Here is a 27,075-nt window from a genome sequence, read left to right on the forward strand (position 1 = left end):
GGTGCTTGTGACCAGCGCAAACAGAGCTTAGGACTCCGGCTGGGAGCCCGGGGCCCTGACCGGCCAGGCAGCGTCCTCCTCTGTGACCCGGGGTTCTGATGGCACCGGCACGGTGGTTAGGAGCGGCCCACCCTCCGGTCACTCCAGACCCCTTATCCTGCAGCGTTTTTTCCCCCAGACACCCTCTTTTTTGCTAACTCATGCTCTGGCTCTCCGTCCGTCTCTCTCTCCCGGCGGCTCCCCGAGGGGTGGGTCTTGTCCAGTCACCTCCCACGGCCCAATTCTGGGCACAGACAGGTGGGCTGCAAATATCTGTGACCGAGTAACTCACAGCCCTGTGAAGTCCGCAGTCATTGGGACCATGATCCCCATGTTACAGATGAGGGGTCCAAGGCTCCTCTGAGCCACGATCACACAGCTGGGAATCAGTAAAGCAGGGTTCGGACCCAGGACTGTGGCTGCCAAGTGCAGCTCTTTATAATCATCCCGGAGTGGGTAGCAGCAAGAATACTGGAGTGGGTAGCCATTCCCTTCTCCAGGGGATCTTCCCGACCCAGGGATTGAACCTGGGCCTCCCGCATTGCAAGTGGATTCTTTACCATCTCAGTCACCAGGGAAGCCCTTTTTAATCATGCTTGAGCGTCCCTCTCCACCAGTCCTAACCTCTGTCCCTAGCATGCTGGCGGCAGACAGAAGCCAAAGGCTTGGTCCCCTCTCCCAAAGAACTTACAACCCTTCATTCACTGAGTGAGCATGTATCAAGCACGGACTGTTTGCTGGACCCTGCACCTTGAGATCCGGCAGTGAGCCAAGTTGAGTTGCCCGGCAGTGAGCAAAGTTGAGTTGCCCTGTCCAGCCGGCAGGAATGCCCTGCCGTGACACAGCGGGGAGATGGCACAGTGATGGGAAGCCACGTGCTGTGCCGGGGGCTCGGGGAGAGGCCCCCCACCAGCAGGAAGTCAGGAGACACACCAGGGCCCCAGGAGGCAGAACCCTGTTCAGGTCATCAGTGCGGAGGACCTCAGCGGAATGTGGGGGGATCCATCAGAGAGGAAGCGGCCCTGAGCTGCGTCCTGAGGATGCGGAGGGTCTGGGTGGACTGTCCACTCCCGCCTCAGTCACTTCCCTCTTGGGAGACCCCACCCAGGAGCATGTGGCTGGGAGGGACCCTCAGGCTCCCCCCTCCCTTTCAGAGTCATTCACCCCGGACCACAAGCCCCTGATGGGGGAGGCGCCCGAGCTCCGCGGGTTCTTCCTGGGCTGCGGCTTCAACAGTGCAGGTGAGTGCAGGCAGTGGGGCCTCCCCGACTCCTGCCGTCTCAGGAGGGAGGGGCCCAGCTGGGCTCTCCTCCAGTTCTCAGAGCCGCCCCTTCCTGGGGTAGGGGTGGGCCTAGGAGCGCTGTGGCTGGGACAGGGGTGGAGAGGGGACAGGCTTGCCAGGGGGAGGCACGTGGCACCCCAGGGGTGAGATCCGGGGCGTCGATCCGACAATGAGATCCGATGCTGCCCACAGAGGTGAGAGGGGCACGGAGGCTGGGAGCAGGGTCCTGGGGGCGGATTTCAGACCCGCGGCTCTCTGCCCCTGCCAGGGATGATGCTGGGCGGTGGCTGTGGGCAGCAGCTGGCCTCCTGGATCGTCCACGGGCGGCCCGAGAAGGACATGCACAGCTATGACATCAGGCAAGTGCCCACTGGGGCCCGTGGGCGGGCGGTGGCTGCCCTGGAATGGGGCAGCGGTGGTGATGGTTCAGTCACTAAGTCGTGTCCGACTCTTGCGACCCCATGGGCTGTAGCCCTCCAGGCTCCTCTGTCCATGGGATTCTCTAGGCAAGAATACTGGAGCAGGTTGCCATTTCCTTCTCCAGGGGATCTTCCCGACCCAGGGGTTGAACCTGGGTCTCCTGCATTGCAGGCAGATTCTTTACCAATTGAGCTATAAGGGAAGCTTCTAGGATGGGGTGGGGTGGGGTAAATATCCCAGGCTCTTTAGAAAGGAGCCTTCCCTGAAATCCAGAGGACTTCCTGGAAGAGGTGGCAGTAAGCAAAGAAGGAAGAAGCCAGGTGGGGAGAGGGGCGGTGCTGCAGGGTGCCTGGGTTTGGCAAATCCACCGTACTCTACAGTTTCCAGGACCTCTTGTCCCAGTGTCCTGTCTCGTCCCTGACCCACCCGACGGCTCTGGGGTCAGCAGTGGGATCTCATCCTCCCACTTTGCAGATGGGGAGACTGAGGCCGGGGGAGCAGGCTGCCCGGGGATGGGGCCGAGCTGGGGCGGCCACTGCTGGGACGCGAGCACGTCTGGGAGGCAGGCAGCCCTGAGTGAGACGTCCGACGCACGCTTCACTCGCTCACGGGGCGACTGGAATAAATCGAACCCCGTGCGAGCCCGTCCCTCTGTAGCCGGGGTATGAGCTGCTTGCTGTAGATGTCGCTGGGAGCAGAGAGCGTGTCTGAGTAGGTAGAATGCCCAGCATCAGGTCTGCACGTGAAACACTAGAGAAAGCGGAGCTGAGGCCAGTGCGGGTGCGGGGGCTGCTATCGGAGTTGGGAGGTGTCCTCTGTGAGTGGGAGCAGTGACGGGCTTCCGGTCCCCAGGTGGCAGTTCCGTGGCCCGAGCACCGCAGGTGGCAGAGGAGACAGCGGCTTGGAGAGGCCTCCGTGGGGGTCCAGCCCATGGCGCTGTGATGGCTCCGGGCAGACGGGCTCCCTGGAGAGACCCCAGCTGCCCGGCAGAGCTGGAGGTGGCAGGGGGTGGGGGCGGTGGAGATCGCACTGGTTCAGCTCAGCGCGCCCCCGTTCCTCTGATAATCTCGCCCCGTCCTGGCCTGATGGGGACTTTGCGTCCATGGGGGTCGTATGACCCCCACAGAGACAGGGAGGCATACCCTGAGATCCCCTCCCCGCGACCACCCCTCCCGTGGCACCCGGCACAGCACGGTCTGCTGCCTTGGGGACAGTCTGGGGCTGTGCCCACGTGCTCTCCCAAGAGAGGAATGTTCCAGAGATGAAAGCTGCCCAGAGCCTCAGGGATGGGCCAGCCCCAGCCCCTCCCGCTACTAATGGCAGAGCAGAGGAGCCCTCGTGGGAGGCAGCTCGCCTGAAGTCACCACAGCAGCCCAACTCCAGGCCTGCAGGCTGTCTGCCGCCTCCTCTCCCTTGAAGTTAGGGCCTCCGCCCTGGGATCCGATGGACCAGGGTGCAGCCTGGGCCTTGCCAATGGCCTCCCACCTCCGGGGCTGGCGGATGCGGCCCCCCCCAGGGGCTCTGGCCTCCCTCCCTCCCTGCCTTCTCTCACAAGCGAGACATCAGTGGGAGCGTCTTGGGGGGCCCTTCGTGGGTGCGCGCAGAGTGCCGCCTCTGCCCCGGCCAGCTGGGGCTTGGGGCACAGATTGGAGGGCAGAGCGCCCCAGGAGGGAGACCCCCGAGAGCTGTGACCTCGGGGGCTGGTGGCTGGGGGCTGTGGTCTGGTCCGCCCGCTCTTCTGGCCCCGGCAGTGGACCCCAGGAGACGACCAGCTGAAGACGTCAGACCCGAGTGGTCGCCGAGGTGGGACTTGGTGCCCACCCCGCACCATGCCCCGTCCCCACGCACATACGGGACGGCCGCCACCCCCAGGCCAGCCGCCGGCACGGCACCCGGGGCCTCTCAGCACTAATGAGCAGTTCTGCCTCCCGGGCCCGAGCCGGGGTGGAGATGGGCCGCGAGGAAGGCGGGGCGGGGAAAAGAGGGCCCTGTGTGGGGAGCAGGGGGCCGCACTCACCCCCGTGCTCAGACACGCAGGGAGTCGGAGCCAAGCCCTGGCCTGCGCATCACCTCCTCCTGTTACACGCGGAGGGCAGGCTCGGGCACGGAGGTGATGACAGGGGGTCCCCTGTGGGGGAGGCTCCCGGGGCGGGACCCCACCCGGTGGCCTTTCAGGGGGGCCGTGGCACCCCCTCTGGAACCCAGACAGGTTCTCAGCCAGCCCAGCCCCCTCTGGTTAGCTGTGCGGCCCTCAGCCAATTCCCCTCTCTGACCTGGGTCTCCCCACCCGTGAGATGGGGACACCTCTCCCAGCGGAGGTGTTTGAGGTTCACGGTATGGATGTGTCCACCCGGGGCCTGGCCTAGGCGGGGCCCAGAGCATGGGCCGCTGGTTTTAGGAAAGTCGCTGGGGTCCTGGCAACCAGGAAAGGAGAGGTCACTCCTTACAATGTCAGGAGGGCGGCTGGGCGCAGGCCCCCGGCTGCAGGCTCCTGTGCCCGCCTGTGTGCAGGTAGAGAACGGCAGCCTGGTCTATGCGGGCCCCGGGGAGTGGCCCTCGTCCTGCTGACCCCTGCTGGTGCTCTGGCTGAGCAGAGTGCCCGCTCCTGACACCCACGGGTGTGCACAGGTGTCGGCAGAGGCCCGGCGGGGGAGGACTCTGAGAGAGGATGAGGGTCCCCTGGGCGGTGACGTGCCCCTCTCTGTCCACAATAGGCGCTTCCACCACTCGCTCACGGACCATGGCCGCTGGATCCGCGAGCGCAGCCACGAGGCCTATGCCAAGAACTACTCCATCGTCTTCCCCCACGACGAGCCGCTGGCCGGACGCAACATGCGGACAGACCCCCTGCACAAGGTACGTACCCCAGCCCCACGCACCTGCTCTGGGCTGGCTGTGGCACTCTCGGGGGGTCCTGGGTGTGGGGTGACAGCGTGCACGCGGCTCCCCGGCTGCAGGGCATGTGAGGTGTCGAGGAGGCTGGTTCGCTCCCGGCATCTGCGGGTAAAACGCGCTTGGAGCTGCACAGCAGGCGGGGGAGCCGCGGGGGCAGGGGTGTGCAGTCACCGGTCAGGAGCCCGAGCCAGGCAGCAGCCTGCCTGGGCCGTGGTTCCTCCTGACAAACTTCTACTTATACGATGAAACCCATCGTCGGGTGCCCTTTCCTGCGACCTGCCCCTCGGCACTCTGCCAGGCCCCCAGCAACCCAGGCTCCGTGCCCCTGTTCCTATCACCCCCATTCCATCTCCATTCCCTGCTTCGTTGCCCTTGTCTTGGGCTGCATGCTTTGCTTACCAGTCTGCGAGGACCCAGTCAGTGGGGCGCTGGGCCTGTCTCTGGGTGCAGAGCCTGACTCTGGATAGATGCTCAGGGGATGCCCGTATCCTGGACGGGTGGAGCGGGAGGCAGGCAGCAGGCTCAGCGAGCAGGTCACATTTACAGAAGACGGAGCCTCCTTCCTCTGAGACTAGTCCCTGGACCCTGGAGGCAGCTCGCGTCCACGCACACTCCCCGCTACCCCACAGGACAGAGACACAGGTTCCTGGGCTGCCCCACTCTCCGGCCTGGCCTGGAGGGTCCGGGGGCAATCTTGGGACCCCCGTGGGTTCAGGTTCCCGCACCTACCACCGGACTTTCACCACCCACACTGTCCACATGGCCCAGGCGCTTCCCAAGGACACAGGGTTGCCTCATGGCCCCGGGGTGGACGGAGCCGGGCGCAGACAAGTTGCTCAGCGTGTGCAGTTGCGCCCGGAGGGCACTTGGCGGGCTCGCAGCCGTGCCCCCGGGGAGGCACCTGCATTCACGCACGCCTCCGCTTCCTCCTCAGCAGCTCCCTCGTGGCTCCTCCTAGCCGCTGACGGCTGACGTGCAGTCGCCGGGGAGGCGACTTGTCTCGGGCGGAGGCGTCCCCATTCGCTCTGGAGGGGAGCAGGCCCTGTGTCCTTGGTTCCCAGCCCCTCGGACGCCCAGGGAGGCGTATCCGGTGTCACCAGCGGGCATGTGACCGCGCCCGCCCCCCCGAGGCTGGTGGCCCACAGTGGGGGAGACACAGGCCGTCCGGGCCTCAGTGCCCGCTGGTCCTGCCTGGCACTTGTAAGCCCTGCCGGACTCAGCTTCCGAGGCCCGCTCCTCCTGGGCCCCGGCCCCGGGACCTTCCAAACCCCAGAGTGGAGGTACTTTTCTTCCCCACAAACCGCATTTATTTTCAAAGAGATCCGCCACTGTAACAACTTACCGAGTCTGCTGTACTTTTTATTGTGGCAAAGTGCGTGTAACATGCGACTTGCCACTTGAGCCTAAAGAGCTCAGCTCAGGGGTCTTCAGGGCCTCCGCGCTGCTGTGCGGCCATCACCTCCAGCTAGTTCCAGAATGTTCTCGTCACCGCAAGAGGAAGCCTTGTCCCTGTTAAGCAATAACTCCCCATCCCCCCGCCTTCCAGCCTCACAGAAGTGGAAGTGAGTGAAAGTATCGGTCGCTCAGCCGTGTCTGACCCTGCGACCCCGCGGACTGCAGCCCGCCGGGCTCCTCTGTCCGCGGGATTCTCCAGGCGAGAACACGAGTGGGTTGCCATGCCCTCCTCCAGGGGGTCTTCCCGACCCAGGGATCGAAGCCGGGTCTCCTGCGTTGCAGGCGGATCCTTTACATCTGAGCGCCAGTGCTTCACTGTCTGTCTCTGGGGGTTGGCCTCGTCTAGTCATTTCTGAAATGGGGTCATACACTATGCGGCCTTTGGGGACTCGCTCCCTCTCCTTTGCTTGCTCCTGGGGCTCGTCTGTGATGTGACAGGTGTCAGAACGTCCTTCCTGTCGGAGGCTAACACCCCGTCGCGTGGATGGGCCACACTCGTCACCCCTGCATCCATCAGCTGATGGGCCTCTGGGCTGTTCAGAATGCGTGGGTGCACAGCTTGGCTGTTCCCCCGGTTTCGTTTCTCCGGGGTGGACTCCTAGCTGTGGCCTCGCGGGGTCCCCGGCTGTCCCGTAACAGACGCCGCCAGCCGGGGGGCTCGGGCTCATTTCTCACCGTGCTGGGCACTGGATGGTCAGGGGTAAAGGTGCCCACCGCCCGGTCCCTGGTGAGGGCCCTCTTCCTGGCTTCGGGACGGCCGTCTCCCCGCCGCGCCGGCTCCTCCTGCCCACCCTTGGGCCCTCGTGTTCCCTAATCCCCTCCTCTCCGGCCCTGTCCCAGGTACAGTCGCTCTGGGGGTCGGGCCTCAACACAGGAGTGTGGGGTGCAGTTCAGTCCACGGGAGAAGCTTTTTCTACCGACTGGGGATTCCTAGGGCGGGCAGCCGGGGTGCTGGGGGAGCCCTGGAGCTGGACTCAGGGCCTGGGCTCGGGTCCCGGGTCCGAGCGCCGGCATCTCTTTGTCCCGTGCCCCCGAGGTGTCAGGTGGCGGGTCCCAGCCCCCCTGCCCCACTCTGGGGGTCCACCGGGCCTGAGTCTGCTTGCTGTGCCCCTCCACCAGGAGCTCCTCGCACGAGGCTGCGTGTTCCAGGAGCGGCACGGCTGGGAGCGGCCGGGATGGTTCAATGCCCAGGGCACAGCTCCGGTGAGTAGGCCCCCAGCACATGCCCGGCCCTGCCCTCTGCCCACGCCCGCATCCGCCCCACCGGCAGCGGCTGCACACCTCGCTCTCATCGGCACTTGGGAGCCTGGTGGGCCGTAGGGCGGAAGGGTTGTCTGGCCTTTGGAGAAGTCGAGCCCCTGCCGACCTGCCTGGTCCACCCGTGATCTCGGGGCCCTGCCACGGATGTCACTCACCGCCCACAGTGCCCGGCCTCCCACTGCCCAGACGGGCCAGGGGTCCGGGAAAGCTGGTGCTCCACAGTGAGGAGGCCGCACACGAGACTCCCCCATTTACGGGAGAAATTAGAGCATCTTCTCATAATTTTGTTCATATATTTTTGGCGGCTGCAACTGCTAATGTGAGTAGGAGGATTTAGCACAAAATTATGCATTCCGTGTGTTAGTTTGTAAGTTGGGGTTTTGCAGTGTCCTGGCCTCTGGGTGCCCTCCTGGGGGCTCCCACCTCCCACCCAGTGCCTCCCAGGGAACTGGGTTCTCAGAGAAAAGAATGGAAGCCATCCTGCCTGTGAGACGCTCGGGCCCTGGTCTCTGGGGCAGGCAGCGTGATGCTTTAATAGAACCCGGGGGAAAAGAGTGGATCCAGATTTGTACACAGGAGAACTTTCCTGTGGCTATACTTCAGCGGCCACCTTCCAAGCGCGACCTATCTCCCATCTCCATAGCAACCACATCCCAAGGCAAGTGCCTGATGGCTTCCGGGGTCAGCAGAGAGGAGGGGCCCACACAGACCCCTCCCTGCCTGCAGCCTGATGCCTGGAAGCCCCTCTTTCCCAGAACCTGTGCACCGGGGAAGGAGACCAGAGCCGGAATCAGGAACACACCCTTGGTTCTGAGATGGGTGGGCTTGCAGACCCCCACCCAGGAGCCACCCCGGGAGACCAGGGCATTGGGCGCCCGGACGTCCCCTACTCCCTGCTCCCTGGCCAGGCTGCAGCGGGCTGGGGTGTTCCTGCAGGGGCCTCAGGGGCCGGTGGAAGCCACCTGGGGGGCCAGGGAGATGACTCCCGCAGAGACTCCTGTAAAGGCCTTTCCTGGACCAGGGCTCGGCCAGGAGTCGGGGGTGGGGGTGAGGGGGTACTTGGAGGAGCGGAGAGGCCCAGTTCAGTCAGGACCTCAGCCTCAGTGAGAAGAGACGGGGCGGGGCTGGCCCTGCGGGGGGTGAGAGGGGCCGGGCTTGCTCACACTTTCCCAGGAGTGGCCGCAGAGTTGGGAGGGAGCGGTGGGGAAGGAGGGGCGCCGTCGGCAGCAACAGGACTAGGAGTGGGGTGCGGGGTTCTGGGCCTCCCTGAGAGCGGCTGGCCAAGCCCAGGAGCGGCCAAGGCGAGAGGCGCCTGGGGCCGGCCTCCAGGGCGCACCACCCGTCTCAGGCCAGGCAGTCAGGACTCCGAGGGACTGGAGGCAGCTGTCGGTCTCTCTGCACCTTGGTTTCCCCTCCTGTCCAGAGGCTCTCCCTTCCTGAGAGTGCAAGGCCCTTTGAGCAGGACTGGGTCCTGGATCGCCATGGCGACAGCATCCGGAATCCTTGCTGCAGCCACCCCACCCCCGGCTCTGTCTCTTCTTCAGCGGGCTGACCCCTGGGCCTCATCCCAGCCCCTTGGCATTGAGACGGAAGCCCTGGGGTGACCCCCGGGGTCCCAGACAACCCGCCCTGTTGGCTGTCCACACCCCTCCCCACCCGAGCACACCCCACTTCTCCGTCTTCAGGGCCCAGCTCTCCCACTGCCGCGGTGACTGTGGGGTCACTCGTGCCGTGTTGCTGGCAAGCCTGAACCTTGCCTCCAACCGGCCTCATCCAGGATGTGCTGCCCCTTGATGGCCGTGGGGGCTTGGCGAGGGCAGGACCAAGCTCTGTCCATCCTGTGGACCTCAGCCTCCGCGGGACCCGGCTCCGGGCCACGCGGCGTGTGCGGGAGGAGGGGCAGGGCTGTGACGCCCCCCTCCCGCCCCAGGTGCTCCCCTATGACTACTGCGGGGCGTACGGGCATCGCGCGCACGGGGACTACACCTACGGCCGGCTGCTGGGCCAGGAGTACACCTTCAGCTTCCCCCCGCACCACGACGCGGTAGGTCCCCAACCCCGAAGGGGCCGAGCGCTGGGCATCGCTTCCGGGGGAGGTGCCCGGGGGAGGTGCCCGGGGGAGGTGCCCAGGGAGCTCCGGCTCTCTCCCAGCCGGCTCCCTGTACCCCCACCCCCGTTTTGGGGTGACTCAGTTTTGAGGCAGAATCAGATGCTCTCCTCCACCCTCCGGCTGTACCGAGACTTTGCCAGTGGCAAGGCCTGGTGGGGGGTGTCAGGGCCGGAGGAGGCGGCCCGGCCTGGCTCAGGCTGTGTGATCTCGGGCCGGGGATTCACCTCTCGGAGCCGCTCCCAAGCGTGACTCTGGGTGGTGAGCCCCCCGCCGGGTCCGGGGTCGTGGTTCCCGTCTGCCGTTCTGACTGAGCAGACACAGGACAAGGAGGTCCAAGACGGGGCACCCAGGCGGTGAGCAGAGGCGACCCCAGCTGGGGCCCGCTCGCCGGCCCACTTGCCCCAGAAATGGGCAGGTTAGGCTGTTCCGGCGGCCCCTGGTCCCTTCCGCGCCTGGCTCCTAGGGGCCAGGCCTCCCCCAGGTCTGCATCACGCTGGATGTCCTCAGCGTCTGCAGAGAAGAGGACTCCAGCATCCCCGCTGAGACACCCAGCTGTTCTGTTACAGAGGAGAGCGTGCTGAGTCCCTGAGCGCCTGGCCGAGCGTGCAGGGGGGTGAAGGCCCGCTCAGTGCCTACGCTGGGCTGGGGCCACGGCCTCTGCCCGGGGGGGTCCCCAGAGACAGGTGGCCCGGGAAGCCTCCTGGATGCGGGACCCCTGGCGGTCGTGTGGGGCCCCTCGCTCAGAAGCGCCTGGGCTGGGTTTTATGCTCTGCTGTTGCTGCCTGCAAATTGTGAATATATTTTGAACGGGGCCCACACTTTGACTTTGCACCCGTGTTCCACCTGGTCCCATAGGGAAGGAACGGTGTGTCCCCCCCGAAGTTTGCTCTAGTGAGGGCGTTGGGGAAGAGGCTTCTGAAACGGGAGGGGAGGCATGTGCCTCTGGAAGTCCAGGAGGCCCTGGGGGCCGCCTCTCCCGGGAGCGAACGGGGCTCCGTCTGGCACCTCTGCGGGGTGGCTTCCAAGGCCCGCAGGGTGTTCAGGCCCTTGAGAGTGTGGGCGCCAGGCAGGGGTGCCAGCTCCGCTTCCTGGCTGCATCCCAGCAGAGGCGCCTCGACATCCCGGAGCACGAGAAGCACGCTCGTTCTCAGCCTTGGCAGCTTCCCCAGCCCGGGCAGACGAGAGTCGGCCTGCAAGTTGTCTGGGGGTTGGATCTGCAGCCCCAGCAGCGTAAGCGAAGGCACCCTGATGCCTGACGGTAGAGGGGGAGCCGTATAGGGTGGTGGGGTCTGGAGAGCGGTGAGCAGCGGCCTTTGGGGCTCAGATGAGCCAGTGGGGCTCTGTGTGGTGGCCACTGCCCCAGGAGGGAGGGCAGGGAGCTGGCCCCAGCTCCGGCCAGTTTCCCTGGTATGGAGACTCGCCATCTGCGCCCTCCCTGCCGTCCAGCTGGAATCACTGAAGACACGGTGGGGGGATGCCCTTGGGGGCTTCTTGGGGCCGGGGCGCTGCTGGACAGACCCAGGCTCCTGGTTTGCGCTTGTGTAACCCTGAGCAGACCACGCACCGTGCCGGGATCTCAGGGGGCAGCTGGCTGTAAGGCTAATTGTAGACCGCTGGCCAGATGCTGGTAGAGCATCTGAACCGTGGGATGGGGGAGAAGGCGCGGGCTCCTGACCCTCCCACGGCCTCTGCCCCTCTCTGGCCCCAAACTCACCTTCCAGAAGCCTCCAGTCTAGGTCCCATCTCTGCAGATGTGTCGTATCTGGACGTTTCACGTAAGGCGCTCACACAGCGGTGGTCTTTTGTGGCTGGCCTCCTGTTTTCAGTGTTGCCTCCACGTCTGAGGACACGTCAGTGCTTCGTTACTTCTTTTTCAGAACACTGTTCCATCACAGGGGTACACCCCTTTATATTTACCCATTCATCTGTGGACGGATACTTAGTTGTTGGACTTTGGGGCTGTTGTGAATAATGCTGCTCTGCAAATGTGTGTACAGGTTTTTAGGCAAAAGTTTTCAGTTTTCGTATCTGGGAGCGGGGCGCTGGGGCATGCGGTGACGCCGTGTTTAACATCTCTGGGGACCTGCCAAGGGTTTTCCAAAGTGAGTGCACCATTTTACGTCCCCACCCTCGGTGGAAGGGGTTCTAATTTCTCCTTCCTCATCGGCGCTTGTAATTCTGTTTTTGGTTCTAGCCGTCCTAGTGGGTGTGAAGTGGTATCTCAATGATCTGAGTTGCATTTCCCTGATGACCAATGATATTGAACATCTTTTTGTGTGCTTATTTAGCCATTTCCCTATCTTTTTCGGAGAAATTTCTATTTGGATATTTTGCTCATTTTAAAATTGAGTTGTTTGTCTTTTTATTGGGTTATAAGAATTCTCTATGCATTCTGGATACAAGTTCCATATCCGATTTATGATTTTTAATTATTTTTTCTCTTCTGTGGGTTGTCGTTTTGCTTTTTTAATGACATCATTGGTAACACAGAAGTTCTTAATTTTGATGAAGTACAGCCTATGTACCTGACATGGACATGAACTTGGGGAAACTGCAGGAGGTGGTGAGGGACAGGGAAGCCCGGCCTGCTGCAGTCCATGGAGTTGCAAATAGTCGGACATGACTTGGTGATTGAACGAAACAGCCTACGTATGTCTTCTTCTGTCCCTTGTGTTTTTGGTGTCATGTTTAAGAAGGTGTTTCCTAATCCAGGTCACAATGATTTACTCCCGTATCTTCTTCTCAGAACTGTATAGTGTTTGGTCTTATACTTAGGTCTGTGGTGCATTTTGATGAAGCTTCGTGAAAGGTGTGAGGTAGGGACCCAACTTCAGGCTTTGGCCAGTGGCTCTTCAGTTGTCCAGCACCATCTGCTGACGGTTACTCTTTCCCCATGAAATGCCCTGGCTTCCTTGTGGCAGATCAGCTGACCGTAAAGGTGAGGGTTTGTTTCTGGACTCTCCATTCCAGTCCATTGATCTGTATTTCCATCCGTATGTTTGTACCATTGTCTCGAGTACAGTAACTTTGCAGTAAGTTTTGAAATCAGGAAGAGCAGATCTTCTAGCTTTGTTCTTCTTTTTCAAGATTGTTTTGAACATTCCAAGTGACTTGCATTTCTGTATGAATTTTACCATCAATTTGTCAATGTCTGCCAAGAAGCCAGCTGGGATTTGGCAGAGACCCTGTCAGATCCATAGATCAACATGGGTGCTGCCGTCATCTTGGCGATAGTAAGTCTTCATTTTGTAAACATGAGAGGCCTTTCCATTTATTTAGGTCTCCTTTAATTTTCTTCAGAGATATTTTCTAGAGAGTACAAATTTGCCATTCATTTGTCCAATTTATTTCTAAGCCTTCAAAAGCTCTTTTTGAAATGGAATTATTTTCCTAATTTCATTTATTGCTCACTGCTATTGTGCATAAATGACTTTTTTTGTTTCTTGTATATTGACCCTATATCCTCCAACCTTGTTGAACTATTTATTAGCTATAATAGTTTTTTTCAGTGAGTTCTCTAGGATTTTCTATATGTAAGATCATGTCATCTGCAAATATAGTATTACTTCTTCTTTTTCATTATGGATACCTTTTATTTCTTCTTGCCTAATTGCCTTGGGCTGAACATCCAGTACAATGTTCCCTGATGACCAATGATATTGAACAACTTTTTATGTGCTTATTTAGCCATTTCTATATCTTTTTCAGATAAATTTCCATTTGGATATTTTGCTCATTTTAAAATTGAGTTGTTTGTCTTTTTATTGGGTTATAAGAATTCTCTATACATTCTGGATACAAGCCCCGTATCCGATTTGTGATTTGTAATTACTTTTCCCTTCTGTGGGTTGTGTCTTCGCGTTTTTAATGATATCATTGGCAGCACAAAAGTTCTACCAGTACGATGCTGAGTGGAAGTGGCATAGAGGACCGCCCTGTCTTGTTCCTGATCTCAGAAGCAGACATCCAGTCTCTCCTCATTAAGTGGGATTTTGCTCATGCCTTTTATCAGGTCAAGGAATTCCCTTTCAGTTGCAGTTTACATGGAGTTTTTAATGAACAAGTGTTGGATTTTGTCCAATACTTTTTCTGCATCTAATGAGATGATCATTTGGTTTTGTCTTTTGTCCCATCAATATGGTACATTGCATTGATTTGGTAATGGTGAGCCAGTCTCCCATTTCTGGGATAAATCCCACTTGATCACATAATCCTTTTTATAAGTTGTTGAATCTAGTGTGCTAGTGTTTCACGGAGGTTTTTTGTACTATAGTCATGAAGGATATTGGTCTCTGATTTTCTTATGAGGCCTTTGGTTTTTGCTTTGGGGTAATGTTGGCCTCATGGGAAGAGTTGGTGAAGAACTGACATTAATTCTTCTTTGAATGTTTGGTACAATTCACCAGTGAAGCCATGTGGGCCTGGGCTTTTCTGTGTGGAGAGTCTGAAATGACTGAATAAGTCTCTTTTGGTTATATGTCTGTCAGACTTTCTGTTTCCCCTTCAGCTGACTTCAGTGATTTATATCTTTCTGGGCATTTCCATTTCATGTTTGATTTATCAGTGGGCAGTTGCTCACAGTCGTCCTTACAATTCTTTCCTATGAATTGGATAGTGACACCCTTCTTTCATTCCTGATTTTAGCACTTGGAGTCTTTTCTGATTCTTGGTAAGTTCAGTTAACGATTTGCCAATTTCACTGACCTTTAAAAAAAAAACTTTCCATTTTGCTGATTTTCTCTGTCTCTTAAGACTTTTGTTTATTTCCTTTCTAGTCTTCATTATTTCTTTCCTTCTGCCTGCACTGGGTTTAATTTGCTTTCCTTTATCTGGTTTCTCCAAGTGGTGTGTGCGGTGACTGACTTGAGAGCCTTTGCAGTCTAACATCCGGATGAGCAGGGAGCTGCTCCCTCCCGACAGTTTGTACACGTTGTTGTTTTCTGTTCTTTCCTCTCCAAGGGTTCTCTAACCCTCCTGGTGACTTTTTCATTTGATCCACTGGTTTTTAAGGAGTGTGTTGTCTAATTTCACTTACTTGTGAACTTCCCAATTTTCCTTCTGCTACTGATTTCTAAATTGATTCCACTGTGGTCAAACAACATGTTTTGCATGACCTTCACCCTTTGGAGTGAATCCTCTCACGGCTCCCGTTCTCTCTGGGCCTCCTGCACCGGCCGGGCATCCTTCCCTCTGCCTGAGAAGAACGTGACCGTGCGTTTCTCGCTGGAGGGGAGGAGAGGGTCTTGGAGCCCGGTGCTGTGGGGTCTTTGTCGGGGAGGCAGATCCCGGAGCCCCCACGGCACCCCAACTCTGGAACCTTTCAGATCAAGAAGGAGTGTCTGGCCTGCAGAGGGGCCGCGGCTGTGTTCAACATGTCCTACTTCGGGAAGTTCTACCTGGTGGGCCCGGACGCCAGGAAGGCCGCCGACTGGCTCTTCTCGGCCGACGTCAGCCGGCCCCCAGGTACGGAGCGGGTGGGCCGTGCGCCTCTCCCGCCTCAGCGCGGCCCCGGCACAGAGACAGCAGCAGGCTGACCCTGTCTCTCTGGGCTCGCGCAGCTCACGGCTCTGCCCCCCAGCCTGGCCCTGGGCCCCCGCCTCCAGACCCCTCTGCCCTGGTCGCGGAGCCCAACCAAGGCCCCCTCCACCTTCCTCTGCGTCCTCCGCTACCCGCCTCTGACTTTGTTCCAGACGGGATTCGAGGCAGCAGGCCCTCAGAACGGTCTCCTGGGGCTGGGGAGCCTGTCCACTCCCCCACCAGGAATGCTCTCCCCATGGGGTTTCTAGAATTCAATGAAAATGCAGGATGCTCATTTACATTTGAATTCGAAATGAAGGATGAATAATTCCGCCGTGTGAGTGTGTCCCAGGCAGTGTTTGGGATCCTCATTTCCCCCCCTTTTTTTTTTATCACCCATGCCCTTAGCATCTTCTCCACTCATCTGCCCACCCCCAAACTCTTCCAGCCCCATCGCTATTACTTCCTAGCCCTGCTGCACCAAAATACCGCCCTGAGTGGCTTTAAACAACCCACATGTGTTGTCTTAAGAGTCTGAGGCTGGAAGTTCAAAGTCAGGGCCAGAGACCGTGGGATCTGCTGGCTTCCGGCCGTGGCCGCCGGTCCACAGCTTTCAGCTACATCACTCCAGCCTCTGCCTCCACAGTCACATGGCTGCCACCCTGCATCTTCTTCTTCTAAGGACACCAGTCATGTTAGATCAGGTCCACTCTTATGAGCTCTGGTCTTCTTAACATGATTCCATCTGCAAAGACCCTATTTCCAGATAAGGTCCATTTTTCAGAGGGACTAGGGGTTAGGACCTCAACACACCGTTTGGTGAGACACAGTTCAACCCATTACACCGTGTATCCGGCCAACCCACCCACACACCTCATCACATGCCCCTGCTACTCACCTCCGCTAATCCCGCTCCCCCCGTTCATCCTGCCAGCACCCTTCTACCCACCCACCCCCTCCTGCCATCCATCCCTGCCCCTACCCTCTCCCCACCTCCCCAGTCACCCCCCATCCACCCATCCATCCATCTTCCATCTGCATATGCATGTATCCAGCATTCATGGAGCTTCTGCCATGCCAGGCTTGGCACTTGAGCACCAAAGTGAATGAGATGTGAATCCTGCCCTGAAAGTGTCCCAGCGTGCAGGGGTGGGGGTGGGGGTGGGGGTGGGTGGGAGGGATGGGTTGGGAGGAGTCACGTTTCAAAAAAATAAGTCTCCTTGACCCGTCCTCCTCCGAGGATGGCAGTGCTCGGTGACCTGCCCGTCCCTCTCTGGGTCATTCAGTCATGGTGGCGTCACCAAGCCGAGGGGCCTATCAAGGTACCCCCGGGCGTCTGGCCAAGGCTGTCCTGCCCTGAGGGGCTGCCCGCCTTGCTGAGCGGCTCCCCCTGCCCCGGGGTCTGTCTCCTGCCCGCAGGCTCCACGGTGTACACGTGCATGCTGAACCACCGCGGGGGCACGGAGGGCGACCTGACCGTCAGCCGCCTGGCCCCCGGCCCCCAGGCCTCGCCGCTGGCCCCTGCCTTTGAAGGTGAGAGGTGCCCCGAGGCCCGGCAGCGCCCTGACAGCAGCCTAGCTCGGTGAGGCGGCGGCCAGTGCGGGACTGGCGTGAAGGGCTTCCGAGGCCGCTTGCAATCCCGCCTGTGCCGGCTGTGGTCAGGGCCTGGGAGATCAGAGGTCTTGCTTCAGGCTGAATGCAGCCTTTGTTCGGGCGGCGATGCTGAGCGCTGAGCGCGCGGTGGTTACGCCTTTGAACCTGCCTGTCCTGCGGGGTTTCGGGGCGGCCGCAGCGTGGGTGTGCTCAGCTCGCCTGCCCGGAACAGGGTGAGCCAAGGATAAGGCCATGCCTCCCACGTGGAGGGAGAAGCTACCTCCTTCCGGCCTCTGGCATCTATGCCGAGTCGGCTGTCTCAGTCCCCATGTAACTCCCAGGCTGAGGGTGGGGGCAGGTCCTTGGAAGGTCCGCAGCTCTGGGCCGAAGCTGACGCCTGGAGCCTTCTGCAGGCCCTCAGCTTCTGCTTGCATGCCTCCTGTGATGGGGAGCTCAGTGTCCATGCTCCTTGTCAGCACGGGTCTGATACCCTGAGCGAGGTCTGCTGCCCATCACTCCAGCTCCCCCCGCCCACCCCTTGGCGGCCGTGGGAGCCGTCCAGTCTCTCGTGCGGCAGCCCCTCCCATCCGGGAGGGAGAGCGGTGGCCGAGATCCACAGACAGCGGGCAGCACTCCTTTCTCCAGGGACCCAGAGCCGCACGGCCGTCTGAGGTCACCCGCCCGGAGCAGTGGTTCTCAGGACACTGGGCAGAGCTGGGCCGCCCTCCGCTCAGCAGTTCCCGGGCGGCGGTGTGGCCCAGTGGCTGCTCCACAGGCCGTGGACTCAGAGCTGGCTACAGGCCAGTCTCCTCGTACGTGGGGCCTCTCTGAACCTCAGTCTCTTTTTTGGAAACTGGAGGGTGCTGCCGCGTGTCAGCCTCCAGGGGAGGGTCAGCGTTGCGGTGCCTGTAAAAGTGCCAGTCCCCGAAAGGCCGCTGTAGGGAACCCTGGGATTGGGGCGGGGGCATGGGAAAGTGGAGAGAAACGGGGGCTGGTGAGGTGCTGTCTCAGAGACGGACAGAGACTTGTCCGAGGCCTCCCAGCACTGGTGGGACGTGGGGTGACGGTGCTGGGGCCCTTACGCTTCCCTGGATCACAGACCCTTTGAGAAGCGGGAGGAAGCCTCGGACACGCCCAGAAAACGCTCCCTTGGCATTTTGTCCTGCGGGTGATGAGACCCAGAGCCCCATCGGGAGGGTCCCCTGACTCGGGCCTGGGTGGCTCACGTTCACGGGAGGAGGGCTTGCTTCCTCCTCGGAGGCCTTGGGCCGCCGCTCCCGGCCCTGCCCGCTCCCGCCTCCCTGCAGCCCTGCTCTGAGTCCCGGCGCCTCTCCTGCAGGCGACGGCTACTACCTGGCCGTGGGCGGGGCCGCGGCCCAGCATAGCTGGTCCCACATCAGCGCCGCGCTGCAGGACCGGAGGCTCCGGTGCCAGCTCATTGACAGCTCCGAGGACCTGGGCCTGCTCAGCGTCCAGGGCCCGGCCAGGTGAGGACAGGACGGGGGCCCGAGGGCCGGGGTACACCTCGTCCCTCTGTCTGGGCCCGAGGCAGAACCATTTACTGGTCCAGAATGGGATGCGGTGGCTAGTGAGCTGAACGTGCCAGCGACCCCCAAGAGGCCACCTAGGAAAATGCTTTTCAAAGCTCTGGGATACGGAAAAGCTCCTAATATGTGACTCACACTCAACCTGACAGCGAGTCAGTATCTGAGGATTCAGGGGTCGTGGAAGGGCCGGCAGGGGTGTCTGTGGCTGGTTGATATGGTCTGAGAACTGTGTATGCCATCTCTAAGAGGGCGGAGCCAGACTGGGGTTCCCCGTGCCACCCTGGCTGAGAATGGTGCTCCGCACCAGGAGGACACCGCTCCCCCCTCAGCACCCCCAGCGACTAGGTCTGGGGACGGCCATTCGCTCCTTGACTCATCCCGTGAGCGACTACTGAGCTGCGTTCCCGCCCACGAGGAGCCGGCTCCTGGAAGGCCCTTGGATGCTGGCTTCTGCCTGGAGCCACGGGACAGTCTGAGGCAACGGGTCACCTGAGCCCGTGTGCATTTTGGAAAGATCCTCGGGCTGGCTTCAGAGAAGGGACTGGGTGGGGGAGGTGGTGGAGGACCAGGGGACGAGCAAAGCATCGACCAGCGGGATGCCTGGGATGCGCCAACATCTGCTCCATCCTGACCCTAGCCCTCTGAGGTGGTGAGAACTGTTTTCTTTTCTCAGTGTCGAAGAAGAGAGGGCAGCGTGCCTCCAGCCAGGTTATCCCCCAGCTGCTCGCTTAGACGAAGCACAGCCGTGTCCATGGACCTCCCTGTCAGCCTGGGGTCATATCAGGGTCCCTGGTCGGTGCCGTCAGACCCCGCCAAAGGGTCTGTTTTCCCTTGGCCTTGGAGCTGGCCAAGCTGACAGCCCCCCGGCTGGGTTCTGGGTGGATGGACCTCCCCTCCCGGGCAGAGCTGCAGGTGGCTCTGCGCGTGCCCCACCTTGCCCAGAGGCACACGGCGGACAGGCATTACGTGGTCGCGGAGTCCGAGTTGGTCATTACCTTATCCACCAAATGCTGGACTTCAGGCTGCTCATGAAAACCAGTATCTGTTAAGGGGACCTTGGAGGAGATACTGGAGGAAATGGGGACTCAAGCCTTGGCACTCTCTGAAGGGACAGTGTTTCAGACAGAGGGAGTGGCAGGTGCAAAGGCCCTGCGGCGGGAGGAAGAGCAGCGAGGGCAGGGCTGCGGGAAAGGATGAGCTCAGAGGGCCGCGGAGGCCAGACTCGCAGTGCAGAGGCTGCTCCTCCAGGAGAGAGGGCTGAGCGGAGGAGGGGTGCGGTTGGACGTGGGCTTTAACGGGGTCTCTGATGCTGGGCCAGAGTGTGGGAGGCGGGCAAGAGCCTCAAGGGCAGGGGATGGAGGGACTCCAAAGAGGGAGTGATCATCAACAGGTGGGTTTGGCGGCCTGTGGTTCCTGCGGGCTTGACGAGGGTCGTCTCAGGGATGGCCGGGTTGGGGCGGGCTGAGGCAGGAGGGGAGGACAGGCATGGGGTGTGTGCAGGGAGGCCGAGCTTGCCGGCTGCAGCAGGAGAACTGGGATGCTGGGATTCTGCAGAAAGATGCATGGACCACACTTGCCCTGGCCTGGCCCGGGGAAGCGCCCCATTCTGCAGGGCAGCGTCTGCATTTCTCCCCTGGGTGAGCTGACATCCGCATCTCTGGACTGAACGGAGATTGGGGTCCTGGACTCCTGAGTGCTAGACAGTCCTCGGAAGCTTCATTGCCATGGCGACCTTGGAGAGGGACTGGGTTATTTCGGGTGTGGTGGGGAGTGAGTGGGCAGGGGAGGGAGGGGGCGCCAGACGGACTGATCAAGGCGCGGCCTGCGGGGACAGGCCAGCTCTCCCAGCCTCATTATAAGCTGCTCCAGGAGGGCGGCGAGTGACGGTTGCCAGGGCAGGAAGACGAGCTCCCCTCCTCTGGGTGATTTCTTAACTTTCTCCTCCAAACTGTCCTCGCTCCTTCAAAAATAACCCGAAGTTTCTTGTATGAATAACAATGTCACCAGCACTGCCGATAAGGGCTGAACTTTCTGAGCTGTTCCGTGGGAAGCGTTTCATGGCACCCGGACCATGGGAGATGCTGGATGACCTTCCAGCCAGTGTAACTTTCAGGAGACAGTTCATAACTGATGGCCCAGTACAGTAGCCTCTAAGCCGTATGTGGCCAGCGAGGCCTTGAAAGGTGGCCGGTGAGACAGAATTTTTTTGTTTTAATTAACGGAAGCTCAGCAGACCACTCGTGGCTGGTGGAGACAGCCCGGGGGCAGTGGTCGCTGTCCCATGATTAATACCCAGGTGCTCGGCTCGGGGAGTCTGGCTGACGCCTGCCTCACTGTCCTCATAGGGCCACGAGGGGGCCCAACGCTGGCTGAGGGGGGACAGTAAGCCTGAACCCGGCCTCTGCGCAGAGCCTGTGCCCTCTGGTGCCACCTGCTGCCCACTGGGGGAGGGACAGCCCTGCAGACCTGCCTGCCCAGCTTGCTGCCCGACTGGGGACCCCTGGCCCTGTTGAGCCCAAGGTCCAGCTCCTTCCGCCTTCCCCTGGGGGCAGACAAGGGAGCAGCCCTGGCCCCCGCCGCCCAGGGCTGCAGCGTAGACAGGCTTCTTGGGGACCAGGTGTGTTCTCCGGGGGCGGGCACGCGTGGGTGCCCGGGTGTTACATAAGGATCCTGACACACTCCAGCGGGCTGGGCACCTCGGGCCGGCGTGGGTGGGCAGCTGCCGGCACCGTGGGGGGCGGGGATCATCAGGGTCGGAAGTGTTTCTGGGCGCTGGCTGGGACCCTACGAGGCAGAAATGGGAGTGGATGAGAGCTGCTTGCTGCCGATGGGGAGCTGGCCCAGCAGTGCAAAGCCAGCCCGCCTTCCATCAGCCCCATTTACCAAATGCCCTCTCTCTGTGCCAGGCACGTCTGCAGAGGGGGCCCTGTCGGCACGGAGCCCCCGGTTCCGTGGGGCAGGTTTGCAACCATGAGAGGTGCCCCAGCAGGGGACATATGAGGGCCGCGGGCGCTGAAGGGGGACTTGATCCCGACTCAGGGAATCAGGCTGCCGACTGGCTCTTCTCAACTGGGAATCAGGGAGGGCTTCTTGTAGAAGGTGACAGATGAGCCAAGACTTGAGGGATGACGGAAGATTCAACAGGGCCGGGACGCTGGAGGGAACGTGCAATAGTGAACTCGGCCGGCAGGGAGGGAGGCGAGTAGCAAGGCACCCCGGAAGCGAGGGCTTCCACGGACACTGGGAGGTCTCAGGCGAGCCATCAAGCGTGGGGGTCAGACTCTTCCGGGCACAGTCGGGCAGAGGGCTGAGGAGAGGGGCCCCTGCCCTTGGGGGGCTTTGGCATGCGGGGCGTTAACCGCTTAGACAGCTGCCCTAGGCCTGGATTCCCCATCTGAGAAAGGAGACCCAGGGCTTGACTGTTTCTGTCACTGTTTCTGATGAAGGTGCTTTTTTTTTTTTTTTTAAATTTGAAAATTTTTTTTGGCCATGGTGCCTGGTATTTGAGATCTTAGCTCCCCCACTGGGGATCAAACCCACACCCCCTGCAGCGGAAGCACAGAGTCCTAGCCGCTGGACGGCCAGGGAAGTCCCGAAGGCGCCTTTCTCGTGTGACTGGGTCTTTGCGCATCTCCATTGCGGTGCGCTTTTATTAACAGCGTGTTTGCTGTCGGTCTGTCCCGTGAGGACAGGACCTCGGCCTCAGAGCCTTCCCAGCCCGGGTCGCGCACCCAGCCGGGCTTGGCAGGTGTGTGTTGCCCTACTTACTGACCAGCCTTGTCCTTGCTCACAGCCGGGCCATTCTCCAGGAGGTGCTGGAGGCCGACCTGAGCGACGAGGCCTTCCCCTTCTCCACCCACAAGCTGGTGAGAGCCGCCGGGCACCTGGTAGGTAGCGGCTGCCCAGGGGCCCCCGGGCTGTGGGTGGCAGCAGCAGCGTGCGGCCCGGGGACAAACCCGGGGCCTGGGAGTCTTGTGCCCTTGGGCAGGTTCTGGATCTCCCTGGGCCCGGCTTCCCTGCAGTAAATGGGGGTCCAGACGGTCATGCCCACCGGCTGTTAGGGCCTCGGAGGAGGAGCGGGGGTCCGAGTCGGTGCCTGGCACGTGGGGGGCCCGGTCCCAAGCCTCTGCCTCAGCCTTGCTGCCTCGGCGGCTGCCTGCCGTCTCCACCTCTCAGGCGTGGGGCACACCCTCCCGCATCAGCATGTTTCCCGCGCCTCCTTGCGGGACTCGGGGCTGAGGACAGTGGTCATTTCTGCTGCTCCCGAGGCCTGCGTGTCCTGAGCAGAGAGCTGGTCTTCCTGACTGTCCCCCCTCTCCCGGCACCGTGGGAGGGGGCAGGGACTGCTCGGGGTGCCCTGCCAGGCCCCTGGGCAGCACCCTGGCCCATCTCCCAGCTCAGAAAGTCGAGTCCCAGGGCCAGAAGCTTCTGAGACTGTGGACAGCTCCAGTGGATCCGCCATCCTCCGAGACCCTGGGCCAGGTCCAGGGTCCAGCTCTGGTCAGCGAGCCCGTCCTACTCCTGGACTTTGGTTTCCTTTTTGGAAAATAAGTGTCACGATTTCCACTCTGACTTCTTGGGGCCGAGGTGAGGAGCAGGCGGTCAAAGTAACGTCAGCCGCTGTCGGCCAAGGGCTCACACGGCTCTGGCTTCACCCTCCCGGCGGCGTGAAGCTTCTATCAGGGCTTCTGAGCCCTACGCGATCAACGACGCTGTGGAGCAGATATTTGGGGCGGGGGGCTTTGCAGCATGTGGAGCGGCAGGCCCAGCCTGCACCCCCTGGACGCCAGGAGCACCCCAGACGTGGCCGCACGTTCCCGGGGCAGGAGCCCCGTGGGGGGGGGCAGCACTGCTCCATGGCGGCCCTGTTAGAGGTGTGCCGTCACCCTGGAGGTGGTCACGGCCGCGTGCGTTGAACGAGGTCTCCCAGCAGCTCCTGGTGTAGGAAATGTCACCCCCAGAACAGGTGCTTCCCCAACCTGAGCGCAGAGAAGTCGGATGGACTGCCCAGGCCCCCCCAGCTACTGGGACATAAAAAACCGCGCGACTCTGTGTCAATAACACAGACAAGGCCGTAAGGAGGCAGGGGGTGGACAGGCAGCCGGACTTGAGGGCACCCCCGCTTTTACCCTCCTCGCGTTCATCTGGGAGCTTGCGGGGAGGCGCCGAGGAAGGTTCCAGATCCTGGCCTGCAGAGGGGCGGGAGGTCACGCAGTCTGGGTCCTGTTAGCAAGTAAACAGTGTCTCGCTGACGTCAGCAAGGAGGCTGCCAGGAGGAGGCAGATAAAGGCTCTCTGCTCTGCCTGCGCTCTCGGAGGCCGCGCTGGGGGCAGGAAGCGGGGCTGTCTGTCTAGCTCGCTTCCTGCCTCCGTGGTGCAGCGCCGCCTGCCAGGCCCAGAGAGGGTGTGCATCTCGGGAGCACAGCACAGCCCCGCCCAGCCTCTGCGGCCGCTGGCCGGCCCGAGGGCAGCTCGGGCCCTCTCGGCCCCCTGGGGTGGGGGCCTGTGCCCTGCCCCCACTCGGGAGTAGGGGTTCTGACGTGGGATGCGGGGCAGGGTGGGGGGAGCAGCTGGCGTGGCTCAGCCTGTGTGTGGTTCGGGGACTCGTGTGGAAGAGGGGCAGGTGGGAAGGCCGCCCCTCCAGCTGAGGGCCACTTCAGGGAGGCGCTGGGGGCTTGGGCTGGGACAACGGGCTCCGGCTGCCTCCCCACACCCACCCCGGGGGGCGGGGGGCAGCCCTTCCTGCCCTGGTTGCCTCCCCAGGCCTGGCCCACGGCTGTCTGGCTGCACCTTGGTCTCTGGGGCCTGGGAGCCGGGCTGGGCCAGTGGAAACAGAGGCCAGACTGCAGGGTGAAGCCTGTTCCGGGTCGACAGGCAGAAGGTGGGGGCCACAGGGTGCTCGGGGGCAGAAGGGGGGCGCGGGAAGGCCGCAGGCTGTTTCTCTCTGCTGCCTCCTCCCCCCGGCAGCGGGCTCAGTGCTTCTGTCGCAACCACCTCTCTGCTTGCCCCGTTTCCAGCTGCTGTGTGGGGCCTGGGTGCAGACCTCTTCCTGGCGCGACCCCTTTGGGTGCCCCCCTTGACCTCACTGAGCCTGCCCTTTCTCGCCGGCCAGAGGGTCTGGCCAAAGAGTTGTCGGGCGTCAGTGTCTCACTGTAAATACCGGGAACGTTCGTAAGACACGAGCAAGTTAACGAGAACTCCTCCAGTTCCACCGGAGAGAAAGCCCGAGGTGAACAGAATGTTTCCTTCCGCCGTCTGTCCCTTACCTCTGCCTGTAAATTCTAAACAGAAGCAGGATCGTCCCACAAACTGTACACAGTTCGTGCACTCGGCTTCTCTTAGGACACTGTGGGGATAGTTTTCTTGTTCCTCGAAATACCACCTGAGATTGAAATGCTGCGTTACCCTCTCTAGGGCCGGATGCGGGCCACTTGGTCGGGCCACTTCTCCTTGGAATTGCTCTGTGACGGGCTCCCCATGACGGTGGGCCTGTTATGACTTTGATTATTGACCTGGACATGTTGCTCAGAACCAGGACCCAGAAGCAGAGGTGTCCCAGGGTCACGGCCCCAGCCTTCCCGGCCGCGCAGCACTCCTGCAGTATTTTCTGCCTCCCTTCTGGGGGAAGATGGGAGAGACCCTCTCCAGGCGCGGCCCAACCCACCGGCTCACACTCAGCCAGCGTGGGTGCCCGGCGGAGTTCTGGTTCCCTTCTAAAGTGCAGGGTCTCTCCCAGGGCTGAGCAGCAGTCGGCCCTGGAGTTAGCTCTGGACATGTTGGCTGGGAGCCCACCACGTCGGGGGCTCGTCAGGCTCACAGCCTGGCTGGTCTTGGCAGCGGGAAGGATGCTGCAGCCCCAGCCCAGCCTGCACTGGCCCCCAGGCCTGGGCGGAGAGAGGCCGCAGCCCCTACCTCGAGCCGACAGGGAGTGAGGGGGTCCCGGGAGCACATGTAAGAGGGGGATTCCAGTCTTGCCTTGGCGACCGCACCTCCCCCTGAGGCCCCACTGGTGGGGCTCTGGTCCCGTGGTATCGATGTTATGACCTCGCGGTGGCCGGGGCCACAAGTTCCCAGATGGTCCCAGAGGGTGGCGTGAAGGCCTCCCCATCCACCGGCCTGCAAGACGGCGGCCAGCGGGACTCAGGCCGCGGGAGCTGGGCTGGCCGCTGCCCCGGCCCCGCCCGAGGCAGCCTCACAGGCAGACGGGGAGCTGGGAGTGGGTCGGCCCGGGATCTGGGGGTCCAGGACACAGTCCCGTCAGGGCCCAGCAGAGCTGGGGGCCAGCAGGCCTGGCTTCTGGTCCTACCCCCAGGAGCACCTTTGCTGGGGTCAGTTTCCCCATCTGTCACACAGAGCCGTCGTGTCTTTGAGCCGTCCTGTAAGTCTGTCCAGACGTCCTGAGCGCTCTGGATCCAGGGGGAATTTCATGTTCTCCTAAATAACATCAACATGTGTTGACACCAGTTCCATCAATGTTGAGATGCTGGGGCGGGAGTTCAGGGCCAAGTCTTTATGGGAGATAATTGGTCGCCAGCCAACCAGCTGCGGCAGAGGAATGTGTGTGTCTGAGTCATCGGCCAGACCTCTGGGTCACAAGGGATGCGCGGGACGATGAGGGTCAGAGCCCAGAACCACAGATCCCGCCCAAGGGTGGCTGAGTGGGACCCCGCTGCTGCCCATGAAGACCCACCCTCACGGCAAAGGCCCAAGTGGGCGACCGTGGCTGAGCAGTGCCACCAGGCGCGCCATGTCCTAAGCAGAGCAGCGCCGTTGTTTTGCAGCAATTCTGAGATGCTTGGACAGGCCCCAGGCTTCCAAGATCCTCACATTCCTGTCGGAAGAATGGGGCGGGAGCTGTCCCCTCGGCTGCCAGCTGACCAGATGTCCTCAGGGCCAGCGAGGTTTCCAGTGTAGATCTGCTCCCGGCCTGGTTCTCGGGGAAGACACGGTGTCCCTGAGCCTCAGCCGAGGACGGGGGCCCCTCTGGAAAGCAGCAGGTGCTGGGCTCGAAGCTCATCTTGAGGCCACGTGATAAAGCAATTTTCTTCTGAAAATTAATTTCGGGTCAAAAGGAAATTGCATTTCTTTTCCTGACTGTGTGCGTCTCACTACTCGGATTCCATTAGTCCAGGGTGGACTGTTCTCCCCGCTGCATGCCTTGTACAGAGGCGGGAGGCCCGCACCTTCATAGAGCCTGGGTTTGCCAACTAGGTTTTAGCCATTGCCTGAAAAGCCGCTTTGCACGATTTGTGCGAATTCACCACGGCCCTGGAGAGACAGAGTGTGTGTAGTCGAGAAGGACATGGTGGCCAGGCCCACTATGCAGGGCTATCTGGTGGGGACAGTGACAGCTTCTGGCCGTCGACGTGTAAGGACAGGGTGTGGCTGGAATGAGGTTGGGGGCTCTGAGCCACCCCAAGAGTGTGCTTCAGAGATTCTGGAAGTTCCTCCAGGGCAGAACCATTCTCTGCAAGCATATTCCGACCCTGCAGTCCCTGCCTGTCTGTAGGTGCAGGTGGGGTCTTTCTGGGGGTGCCCCGTACTGTTTACCTTCTGATGTTCAGAGATGGCCAAGTTTGTGAAGTGTGGTTTGAGCGTCACACCTCTTTTTAAAGATGTATCTATTTATGTAATATCTGTGCTGGGTCTTCGTTGCTGTGTGCAGGCTTTTTCTAGTCGCGATGAGCAGGGGCGCCTCTCTAGTTGCGGGACACCATCTATGCAGTGGCTTCTTGTGTTATGGAGCGCAGGCTCAGTAGTTGGGGCTCACAGGCTTCGTTGCTCTGTGGCTTGTGGATTTCTCCTGGATGGGGGATGAACCCGTGTCCCCTGAATTGGCAAGCAGATTTTTAACTACAGGACCACCAAGGAAGTATCACACCTTTTATTTATTATTATTCTTGGAAAATTGGTTTCCAGTCACTATACCCTACCACCACCATCACCTTCACCACCACC

General features: G+C 61.0%; 1 protein-coding gene across 3 annotated transcripts in view; it reads left to right on the forward strand.

The window, feature by feature from the left end:
- The window catches only part of SARDH (sarcosine dehydrogenase), a 60,864-nt gene that overhangs the window by 19,243 nt on the left and 14,546 nt on the right, over positions 1-27,075 (forward strand). For all 3 annotated transcript variants that reach the window (XM_065928085.1, XM_065928083.1, XM_065928084.1), the window contains 9 exons: positions 1,194-1,280; positions 1,590-1,680; positions 4,456-4,597; positions 7,211-7,294; positions 9,282-9,395; positions 14,786-14,924; positions 16,398-16,511; positions 17,911-18,058; positions 21,912-22,005. In XM_065928085.1, coding sequence (XP_065784157.1) covers positions 1,194-1,280; positions 1,590-1,680; positions 4,456-4,597; positions 7,211-7,294; positions 9,282-9,395; positions 14,786-14,924; positions 16,398-16,511; positions 17,911-18,058; positions 21,912-22,005 — 1,013 coding nt within the window. The remainder of the gene's footprint in view (positions 1-1,193; positions 1,281-1,589; positions 1,681-4,455; positions 4,598-7,210; positions 7,295-9,281; positions 9,396-14,785; positions 14,925-16,397; positions 16,512-17,910; positions 18,059-21,911; positions 22,006-27,075) is intronic.

The sequence above is a fragment of the Muntiacus reevesi genome, chromosome 3 (genome assembly GCF_963930625.1).
Source record: "Muntiacus reevesi chromosome 3, mMunRee1.1, whole genome shotgun sequence".
Lineage (NCBI taxonomy): Eukaryota > Metazoa > Chordata > Mammalia > Artiodactyla > Cervidae > Muntiacus > Muntiacus reevesi.